General features: G+C 45.5%; 1 protein-coding gene across 1 annotated transcript in view; it reads left to right on the top strand.

The window, feature by feature from the left end:
• The window catches only part of glis2a (GLIS family zinc finger 2a), an 18,816-nt gene extending 8,365 nt beyond the window's left edge, over positions 1-10,451 (top strand). Inside the window, exons 2-7 of the mRNA XM_084465228.1 lie at positions 3,940-4,129; positions 4,980-5,173; positions 6,776-6,952; positions 7,160-7,293; positions 7,591-7,709; positions 8,485-10,451. Coding sequence (XP_084321354.1) covers positions 3,964-4,129; positions 4,980-5,173; positions 6,776-6,952; positions 7,160-7,293; positions 7,591-7,709; positions 8,485-9,209 — 1,515 coding nt within the window. The 5' untranslated portion in view covers positions 3,940-3,963 and the 3' untranslated portion in view covers positions 9,210-10,451. The remainder of the gene's footprint in view (positions 1-3,939; positions 4,130-4,979; positions 5,174-6,775; positions 6,953-7,159; positions 7,294-7,590; positions 7,710-8,484) is intronic.
• The last annotated feature ends 1,113 nt before the right edge of the window (positions 10,452-11,564 follow it).

Here is an 11,564-nt window from a genome sequence, read left to right as displayed (position 1 = left end):
CACCACCCACCCACCCACCGCCCCCTTACGTGCCTGTCTCCCACACTTTCTCTCTCGTCCCCCCCCCCCCCCCCCTCTTTGTTTGACTGGGCTTCATTCCTTCTCCCCAATCTCCAGCCAATTCGGCCTCTTTCCCCTCTCCCTCTCTTTCCACTACGATGACTGCTCCAATATTTCCCAATGAGAAACATACTTTGGCTGGTATGTGGTTTCGGGGCCTGACAACAGTATTTAGTCCATTCTCTCCCTCCACGTCTCCCCAGAGTGCCTTTGAGCTTGTGTATTCTGGCCGTGGTCCACGGGTCGCTAGCTAGGTATGAGGCCCCCCCCCCCCCCCCGGCCCAACACCACCCTCCCCCCTACACACCCACACACACATTTCTTTTTTTTTTATTTTCCTTCCCTACATCACTTTGAGCAAAAAAAAAAAACTCAACCAAAAAAAAATCCTAATAATCTCCACCCTCTCCCTTCTGTATTTTTGTTACGGTTGCATAGGAACTTTGAAATTTTCACTGGTTTATTCATCAGACGGTAGTGCGCGCTAGGCCACTGGTTCCCATCCGTTGACTCTAGGAGTCTAGGGGGACCACTTAATTGTCTTCAAGACCTTTTTCACACCATCTCATATGCAAATGGTAAAAAATAGATCAATACTCGCACGCAGTGGCTGAGCAAAGAGTGCCAATGCCGCCTTTATACACACGTTTTACTGCAAGCAGGCAATGGCCAGTGGGTAACAGTGGAAAGGAAAAGTCTTCAACTCTGCTTATTCTCCCAGTGTGTTTATTTAGCAATCACAAATTAACACAAAACATCAATGGAAAACCTTACAATGGAAAGGAAAACATATGTTGGAAGGACACTATTCTTAAAATAATAAGAAGCCATACTACTTAATTTACTACACAAGATTTATATTTGTTTTAAATGATCTATATCATTTTTTCTATTATTTCTAATGTGTCTTTTTCAAGACTAAAATCCCACGTACCACCTGCAGTACCCTCCCGCACCACCAGGGGTACGGGAGGGTACTGAAGGTTCCTCAGGTTGAAAATCACAGTGTTAGGCTCTCCTCCCGTCTGCATAATGACTGCTGGCCCACAACAAGAATGCTGTCACCGCGGGTCGTCGCGGTGGCTTTGCGTACGACCATTTAAGGAAATGGGATGCATAACAGGCACTTGAAAACCCCTCCCAATAAGGAGGACCAAACACTTTGACTTTTTGCTTCTTAAAATCCCACCTCGCATCGTACAGGATCAATGCTTGCTTGGCCAACAACGTGATCAACCCGAGGTCATTTATTTGCCCTATGTCATTACACATAAGTCTTTCTCCAGATCTTCTATGCAAATGTTGCAATTTGGATGTTTTCATTGTATTCCATTGCAATACAAATCTGGGTAAATGAAATGGAACAAGAATGAGTCTAGAGAGGGCATGGCCTTCATCCACAGTACTGCAATGCTTTGATTGTTTTGTGTACATGGTATACAGGTAAGTTAGGTTTGATTGTGATGTGTGTGTATGTTATAAAGGTTAGTGAGGTTTGATTGTGATGTGTATATGTTATAAAGGTTAGTACGGTTTGATTGTGATGTGTATATGTTATAAAGGTTAGTGAGGTTTGATTGTGATGTGTATGTTATAAAGGTTAGTGAGGTTTGATTGTGATGTGTACGTTATAAAGGTTAGTGCGGTTTGATTGTAACGTGTATATGGTATAATGGTGAAGACGGTTTGATTGTGATAGTACATATATATTATACAGGTAACGGTTTAATTGTGATGTGTATATATTATATAGGTTAAGGTTTGATTGTGATGTGTATTATACAGGATTAGGTTTGATTGGACGTGTACGTATTACACGTTACACATTATTGTTAATAAGGCCCCTTCCATGGAGACAAAAGTTCTAAAGTAGTGCACTAGAGAATGGGCGATCATGGTACCAAGCGCGAGTGGAGAGGTAAAGGAAGAGAGAGAGATGCAGAAAATAATGAGGGATGGATGAAGTTAAAGAAAGTATGGCAGAGGGAAGGGCAAGAGGCCTCTTTGGGGTGCCGTGGAAACGAAGGCTTCCTGTCTAGGGAGGAAATAACTTTTCATCGACTCTGTGTGTGTGTGTGTGTGTGTGTGTGTGTGTGTGTGTTTGAATATGCATGTGTTTGTGTGTGGAATATGTGCATTCCACTGAGGTAATTGGGGTCATTATGTGTATATATGTAGATTACTGGGAACTAGGAATGTCCAGTGTCTTACTGTGATTGAATCAAAACCTTAAGGGACGTGAGAAATTGTTTATTGCGTGTGTGTAAATGTTAGTATGCATCTCTGTGCAAAATAATATTAGTGACATTGTATGTGAGTGTGTATGTATGTGTGTGTGTGTGTGTGTGTGTGTGTGTGTGTGTGTGTTTGAAGGTGTCTGTGTTTATAGAGTATGTGTTGTGTGTGTTTGTGTGCGTGTGTGTGCACGCACATGTGGAGTGTGTGTGAGTGTGTGTGTGCACATAAAGTGCTAGCGTGTGTGTGTGTGTGTGTGTGTGTGTAACTGTATAGAGTATGCTGTGTGTGTGTGTGTGTGCGTGTGCACATGAAGTGCTAGCAAGTGTGTGTTTATAGAGTATGCTGCTGCTGTGTGTGTGTGTGTGTGTGCATAAAGTGCTAGTAAGTGTATTTTGTTAGGCAGTAGGGGATCCATAAGAGGCTCTGGGCAGCCTGCCCACAGGGAGGTCATTGAGGGAAGGGCAGGGCCTCACGTGTGGAGGAGAAGTTGTGTGCATGTTTTTCTTGCATGCATGCATGCAACCCTAGATACATATGGGCCCTGGATGTGCGTGCCTCCACAATAGGCTGACTGGCAGTGTGTGCGTGTGAGATGTGAAGTGAGGTTGCCATGGAATGTGAAACCAGTGTGACTACGAGGCGCTCCAGCAGAGGGACTTAAACACTGACTTCATTGTGGCAGAGCCTCTGCTTTGTGTTATGTCAAAGATCCTACGAGTGATTGTGGTGATTGAGTTTGTGGTGTTTTTGGCTTAAGAAGGTTAAAGGGGGTGCGGGGATACGAGTGTCGCAAGTCACATTCTCAGACGGGCAGCAGGAGGCACCTCCGGGGCTTTGTGTCCCAAAAAGAAACGTAATTTGATGTGCTCTTCAGCAAGGCAGGGCATGCCCCATTGGTCCTTTGTAACCGCTCATTATCCATAAACTTAAGGTATGCCGTGCCAGGGTTTGAAGCAGGGCAAGGCCTCTCTGCCAGACCTCAGCTTGCAATGCACAAAAGTAAAAAAAAATGGCTGCCTCAGGATTTCTGAGGCATTGTTTCCAAAACGCCTCTGCAAGCGTATGAGACGCAGATCTCACAGGGTTCGGAACCGGGTTGGTGTGTGCTCTGTGCTGGGCAAATGTTTGTGCTTCTAGACGTTACATTTCCCCACACCATCTTGGGGGAACTCTTCACTCCTTTAAAAGGGACGCTACAATGCTTGGTTTGGGAAGTATGAAAGTGATCTCCTTCGACGAGGCCTTCACTGAGCTGAGGCGTGTATTAAAGGCATTTGCTCCATGCAAACAACTGAATAATGCACATTCAAATGACATCCAGCTGTCCAGCAGACCGAGGTCAAGTGAGTTGGATCTTCTTGGGAAAGAAGGGTTAGGAGGTCAACACCGAAGTGTTCTCACCTACATTGCAAGTGGCAGGACGCAGGAGAAACAAATTGCAGACCATCTTTATACCCCGTTGTACATTTCACACAAATCTAAGAAGACCATCATTTTTTTTAATCTTCAAAATACTAATGTCACAAATAAAAAATACATTCCAAGTTTCATGTGGGAAGCCGCGCGGAAATGCGTCGTTCCCTTCTTTAGTTCACTCTGTCACCCCCCCCCCCGCCCCCCACCCACCTCTTGTCTCCCTAGTCGGGCGAGAGACATCGGGGAGCCATGCTGTCGTTAGACGAGCCCCTGGACCTGAAGCTGCCGTCAGGCCGGACCAACGGACACCTGAGGGCGGGCAAGAGGAGCTGCTCTGCCTCCATCTGCGCCCCGCTCAGCGCGGCACGCCAGCGGCTCCTACGCACCGCCTTCCCTTCGCCGCCCTCCTCTCCAGGTGACGCCCAGACCTGTGGGTCCTCCGGGACACCGTATGCCACAGCACATGTCCTGTTGTTTGGTCGCCTTCACTATCTCATGTTGTGTTTTAATATCCCATTCAAACATGGTTGTTTTTAGTTTGCATTGTGTTACTTTAGTTAGCAAATTAGTAGTAAGTAAATAAATAAATGGTATATAGTAAGTGTGTTGTATTCATGATTATGTGTAAGTTACAACTCAAAAAAATGTTGTTTAATAAGAAGATTTTGGTTTATAAAGCATTTTGTCACTTTATGGTCAGTATTGACGTTTAAGGACACTGATCACATTTTTAATACATTAGCGCCCCTTAGTGGCACTTATGTTGAATAACAGGATTTAAATATAAACTGGTTTTACAAATGAAAACTTTTTTTAATCTCAAACTGGTTTTATAACTTCTGGTCTGGCCAGACCTCATGGCTATATTTATCTGAGAGTACGTTGTGTGTGGGAACACTTGTTCACGATGGTTCATGAAAAAAAGTTTGTGAGCGAAACGAGCAAAAGAAGCTGCTGAATCAAAACACAACTCCCCCTAATGTTACACACCCAAAGGTGAACGGGTTAGGGCTCTTCCCCTACGCCCTGGGTACAAAGGTTAGAGACTAGAACGTCTTGGCTACAGGTCAGGCCGGTTCCTGTAAGGGACCCGCTGGGACATTGACAAGAAGGATCACCAAAGGCTTTGTCTCCCCAATCATCACCTATCACCTGTCTCCTCTAGCACGTCCACTCATCATCCACTGTCTGCACCACAATGCCCGGTTTAACGTCTCATAATCCAGCCTCCTGTGACTCACTGGTTCTCCTCTCCACCCCCCCAGACTCCCGCTGCCCATCACAGGAGCGACCCAGGTCCTGCTGCACCCCCCCAGCCATGGACCTCAGCCTGTCCCCCTCCAGCCGCCACCACGCCTCCCCCTCCCCCTCCTGCTTCTCTCCCTGCCCCCCCTCCCCCACCTCCCCGCGGGGCTCCCCTCTCAGCAGCAGCAGCCCCCTGCCCTACCCCTTCTCCCGGGTGAGTCCTTCATAATCTCTATGCCATTCAATTCTTATCACTGTCCGGCACGTTCTGCAGTTACACCCTGATTTCTTACCTGGAGTTAATATGGAATTAAGTGCGTCTTATCTTAGCTCCTCCTCCTTTTTCTCCTTTTCCTCCTTCTCATCCTTCTCTTCCTCCTTCTCCTCTTACTCCTCCTCCTCTTCCACCTTCTCCTCTTATTCCTCCTCCTCCTCCTCTTCCTCCTTCTCCTCCTTCTCTTCCTCCTTCTCTTCCTCCATCTCCTCTTACTCCTCCTCCTCTTCCACCTCCTCCTCTTCCTCCTTCTCCTTATCCTCATACTTCTCCTCCTTCTCCTCTACCTCCTCTTCCCATCGCTTGTTGACTGAACATTCGTTAGTTTTTACATGCATACCTACACAGTGACATTATTCTATAATTTGGTTACAACTGTATGAACCAGATGGTTGAACATCATTGCTGTTATGTAATACCCGCTATGATATGTGGTAACAAGGCGTGGGCTCTATACAGGCTGCATAATTAACTGAGATTGAACTTGAATTAACGTCATACAAAGCAAGACAAACAACCAACCCAGTCCCATGTGTGTTTAGCACATTGACTTACTTGGACTGCATGGTACAGCTGGCATGACATTAGAGGCTAAATCAATAGTTATAAGACAACACTTCCTTTCTTATGTTGGCTTGGACGCTAATATAGACAGAGTGACGCACAAAACAGGATATGAATGTATGACACAGAATATGTACAAATGAAACAATATTTACATATGAACAAATGAAACTATAAAAGGCTCAGAGTAGCTGCAATGATTGTCTAGGATAGATTATGTCAATTTAATGAGGACCACTTTAAGTCCTTGATTGGTTGACTCACGCAGCTGGTGAATGTACCTGCTGTCAATCACAATTGTACGTTTGGTATACATGCTGCCGACATTCATGACCAAGCACGCAACCAAAATTGTAATTAATGGACAATTAAAGGATTAACCAATTAAAGAATGTTTATCCCCAACAACAAATGAAACAGAATATGAACATAAGAAACAGAATATGAACATATGAAAGTGAATATGAGCAAATGAATATGAAGAATATGGACATATGAAAGAAGGAAAATCTCAAGACACACCCCCCTTATGAATGGCGTAGTTACTAAAGAACTAGATAATTTGACAAAAAATAAGAAAACAAATACAATTTTTATTTAAATGACTAAATATGATTTAATTATGTTAGTTTCAACGGTTGGAACGGTCTGTTATTCCTGAATAGCAGGGTGCTGCTGCTATGAATAACAGACTGTAAATGGTTATCAAGCAATCAGAATTGAGTGTTAAACAAAGCCGTGTAATAAACTAGTATTAAGAGTCTAGCTTTTTTTGTACATCAATTAGTTACGGTTAATGTCTCAAATGGGTGTAAATAGTGTAGTCCCAAACAGTGTAACAGAAATAGAAACCCAAGGCTAGAAACATTGAGCAGGAACGCAGAGAGAGGGATCCATTTTTCCAGGGATGCTGAGGAGAGCGATTGGCCCATCATGGTATCATAACCATGTCTTCCTCCCCGCTTGTCCTCTCCTCAGGAGCCATCCAATCAGCACTACATCGAGGGCAGAGGGTCCCCTGATGGCTATCCCTTCTACCTGCCAATCAAAAGCCAAGGGGGCGGTTATAATTTCCCCTCCTCCATGTTCATTGGTCAGAGGGAAAGCCCTGAGCTCTCAACGTTGGACGACCAACTGGCCTGCCGCTGGATGAAGGTAAGACGTACATAAGCGTTGCTTTCCTTGACGCATACACACATTAAACGTGTTTAATGAACAATGGCACTGTGCGGGCGAGTATCTGTATATGTAGTGTAGTCATAAATGAGTGGCACTGACATTGACATGCTTGCTACACAGGTCTGTGAATGTTTTGTGTACCCCTGGGCTCATTTCAGTGCTCTCTCTCTCTCTCTCCTACAGTGCCACCTTCTCTTTGACACGCTCCAGGAGCTGGTGGACCACATCAACGAGCACCACGTGAAGCCTGAAAAGGATTCCGGGTACTGCTGTCAGTGGGAGGGCTGTGCCCGCAATGGCCGCGGCTTCAACGCCAGGTGAGAGGATTTATTTCCCACTGGGTTCTTACTGCACCTTTGGGCCGCAAAGAACATGTGGCTGTGTGATTTATTTGGATCTCTATCTATAAATATGGCTCATCTTTAGATATGCTATTTTCAGGTTGTAAATATGAGTGCAGGGCTAAAAATATCCTCTTAGAAGATAAGAACATGAAAGTCAATATTATCATGTCAACACTTCTGTGTGTGTGTGTGTGTGTGTGTGTGTGTGTGTGTGTGTGTGTGTGTGTGTGTGTGTGTGTGTGTTTGGGTGGGGGTCCTTGCGGATTGAAGGTACAAAATGCTGATTCACATTCGGACTCACACCAATGAGAAGCCGCACCACTGTCCCACCTGCAACAAGAGCTTCTCCCGCCTGGAGAACCTGAAAATCCACACCCGCTCGCACACAGGTCAGTCAACATGGTCTGTGTGTACGTCCCCCGGATGGATGACCCGCCTTGGGTAGGCGGACTACCCTGTGTAAATATGTAGACACAAGGATGGTTATCTGGGCTTACCTGGGAGTGTCACGTAACGCTCAGACCACCTCAAGAAACACGGAGGAATTGAGAAACAAGCAGCTGACGAATATTTGTGAAATGAATAGTATGTAAAAAAAAAAGTAAAAATAAGAATTGAATTGAGAATTGATTGATTTAAGTAGTGAGTATGTCGAGCATGTAGGGTTTGAGGTACACCTCACCCACTACCAGTGGGAAGCACCCACTTGGGTGATGCACGGCTGCCTGTGTGCCCCAGTACGCTCACCACCCACTGGAGGGGTGCGGAATGATGAAAAATCCAATCAGAGACCAGGGTTAGAGGGGTACAAGAACCGGGATTGGGAAATTGGCCAAATTACAGGGATTAGCACCCCTACTCTTGAGGAGAGTGCTACAGGGCCAGGACACCGGGGTTAGCACCCCTACTCTTGAGGAGAGTGCTACAGGGCCAGGACACCGGGGTTAGCACCCCTACTCTTGCGATGAGTGCCATGGGACCGTGGGTGACCACAGAGAATTGAAAAAAAAAAAAAAAGCTCTTCGACAGGACGAAGAGTACCCTTCTCTGTCCTGGGTCGTGGGAGATTATTACTCAACCGGTTTGTATATCATTCATTCACTGTTCATTGTATTCACGTTTTGTACGTGTGTTCTGTCCCGTAACCCGATGATGACGTCCCAGGAGAGAAGCCCTACATCTGCCCCTACGAGGGCTGCAGCAAGCGCTACTCCAACTCCAGCGACCGCTTCAAGCACACGCGCACCCACTACGTGGACAAGCCCTACCGCTGCAAGATGAGCGGCTGCCACAAGCGCTACACCGACCCCAGCTCCCTCCGCAAGCACATCAAGGCCCACGGACACTTCGTGGCCCAGGAGCTGCGGCTGGCGGCTGGTCGGGCGGCGGCGGCGGCGGGCGAGGCGGCGGGCGAAGCGGCGGGGGGGGGCCGCGCGTCCGCGTGGCAGGCCAACCCGGGGCCCCGCCCGGACGACGGGGACGCCATGTTCGTCGGCCGGACCCACGTCATCATGCCCGCCGCCGCCGCCGCCCTCCTGGGGGGGCTGAGGGCGTCGCTGCCGCTGTCGGCCCTTTGCCACGCGGGGGCCTTCGGCCGCTCGCCTGACGCCCAGCTCATGTCCCTGGGGACGGCGGGAGGAGGAGGGCTGAGCCTGACCGACTCCCTCCGGAGCCCCATGGGGCTCTCGGCTGCTTCCCTGCTGGGACTGCACCCCCCGCTGGTGGCCAGGGAGGGAGCAGGCGAGGAGGGGGAGGAGAAGGAGCAGGGGAGGCGGGAGGCTAGGGTGTTCAACCTATCAGTGGGGATGGGGGGCAGAATGGGAGACACCCTCCCCTGGCTCATGGTCCCTCCCTCTGCCTTCCTACTGAGGCCGGTTGTTGGCAGCTAGGGGTGTGTCTGTATGTCTGTCTGTATGTCTGTCTGGGACTGTGTGTGTGTGTGTGTGTGTGTGTGTGTGTGTGTGTGTGTCTGTCTGTCTGTCTGTCATTTATTTGCAAGTGTTAAGATGTGGAGTGACATTTTGGAGATTTTGGATGTGGAGAAACACAACAGCCTCCAGCCTATGACACCAGTGGATTATCTTTGTTCACCATGCCAGAAATGTCGCTTTGTAGAACCTAGATTGTGTTATAATCTAGCAGCTACCCTAATGAAGGGAGCCATTTTTCATTGCATTATATTATAGGTTTAATTTCGCAAGCAAGTAAAACCCCTACAGACAGTGGTCTCAGTTATAATGGAATGAGTCAAAGGGTTGGTTGGAACATAATATTAATAGTTATAATAGTAATAATAAGTATAATAATAACAATCAAGCAAAACTATGGAAATGACTTTGGTACATTCATGCAGACCTATTTTAATGTTATAAATCAAATGTTGAAAAAAGAAGAGTTTTTCAACAAAAAGAAGAGTTTTTCAACAAAGAAGAATTATTCAACACTCGGACCCACCCATAGAGGATGCCCCGCTGAATGTCTCCCTTGATCACCATTACCATCATCCATCATTTGGATCTCTGATCAGGGATCGGTTGGGACCCACAGTCCCCAAAGAAAACTCAGAAGCACATCACAGTTTATTCTGTCCGGTCGACAAAGATCTGTACCAGATCTGCACAACTTTTTCTTCTTCTGGTTGCCAAGCCTCATGTCTGCTTCAGCCCCGTGTGATGGGCGATTGTGCATACGCCTTGGCCTGAATGCTCTGCCAGACTATATTAAGACGCACAATCGGAAGCTACACAGCGCTTTCAAAAGCCCTGCCAAAAAAACGTATATTAGAAAAACACAAACATCTAATGTAGTGTCTTTTGTAATATAATATATTATAATGTAATACATTTCAGACAATGGCCACATCCGGCCAGTATGAAAGGATTTATCATATCTAATTGTTTGCACATTGACATATTTGAACTAACCAGTATTCCAAGTGTTTTTAGTGCCTTGTGTTAAACACTGCCGTCAGCGTATGAGGTACTAAGGTATATACTGTACATGTAAAGGTCAAACATTTTTTGTTCCTTCTTTCTAACCAATGACAAGTGTGATTCATACATCATTGCCACTGCATCTCCTTTAAATAACATTTTTGTTAGACGTCCATGATGACGACAATGACTTCCAGTATGTCAATAAACACATGGGAAATAATCTTTTCTTAGCCATTGCTTTTCAAGTGTCATTATTCATTACTTTCCAATGCAAATAATGTGACAACTGTTCAATGCACCTTTTGCGAGCTATGCAAACTGTAGCAACGCAATAACTCAAATGTTCATACACTATGCTTGCACCCTACATACACACAAACATAAATGCACACTAATACACACACACGTACATGTGGCTATTATTCTTTTGCACATAATAAATACATACCTCCTATTTTGACAAAATATAATATGTATACCCAGGAATGCTAAATGAACACAGATGCAAGCCTACTTACAGTGGTACACACACAAGACCGTTTCTAAAATCCATATCAATTTGATTAAATTACAGTAAGACACTAGACACTCAAAGTTGATCAGTTTTCTATATTTATATACACATAATGACCCCAGTTGCCTGTAGAACGCACATATTTCCTAAACCTGATCTTCCAACACTTGCAAAAACACGCAGATCAACTTTTTAACCTCAATGTCAAGTTTAGAGAGAATGAAGAAGACTAGCAAGTTTGGTGTGGATTGGTGTGGTTTTCTTTGTGGATTAAGCCTAACCAGAAACCTATGTTACAAAGTGTTACACACTGTAATAGACTATTATACTAACTATAACTATATAACTGTTGATTGAAGGAGCAGTAGGCAAGATTTCAAGGAAATTCCCCCAACCGACAAGACTTTGGAAAAGACAAAAGGCCAAAAATAATTCCTCAAGTTCGAAGTTCAAAGTTTTTTATTGGTCACATGTTTGTAAAAAATAACATTTTACATACAGTGAAATGAAAAGGGGTTATCACTTGTGTCATTTGTGCAAATTACTGGAACCTGAATAAATAATCAATAATAGTATTTAAACACATGCATCCCTTAAGAGGTGGTGCTATAAAAACGGTCATAAAAAAATGGTATATAAATACAAAAGTGCCTAGAGAATTGTGAAAGAGTGCAAAAGAGTGCCAGTTAGAGTCGACCAGAGTTAAGCGGTCTAACTGCCTGCGGGAATAAGCTCCTCCTCAGTCTCTTAGTCCGAGCTTTAAGGCAGCGTAGGCGTCTGCCCGACTGCAGCCG

This window comes from Micromesistius poutassou (assembly GCF_964030765.1).
Source record: "Micromesistius poutassou genome assembly, chromosome: 3".
Taxonomy (NCBI): domain Eukaryota; kingdom Metazoa; phylum Chordata; class Actinopteri; order Gadiformes; family Gadidae; genus Micromesistius; species Micromesistius poutassou.
The sequence above is the reverse complement of the archived record's forward strand: the minus strand, read 5'-3'. Positions and strand labels throughout refer to the sequence as shown.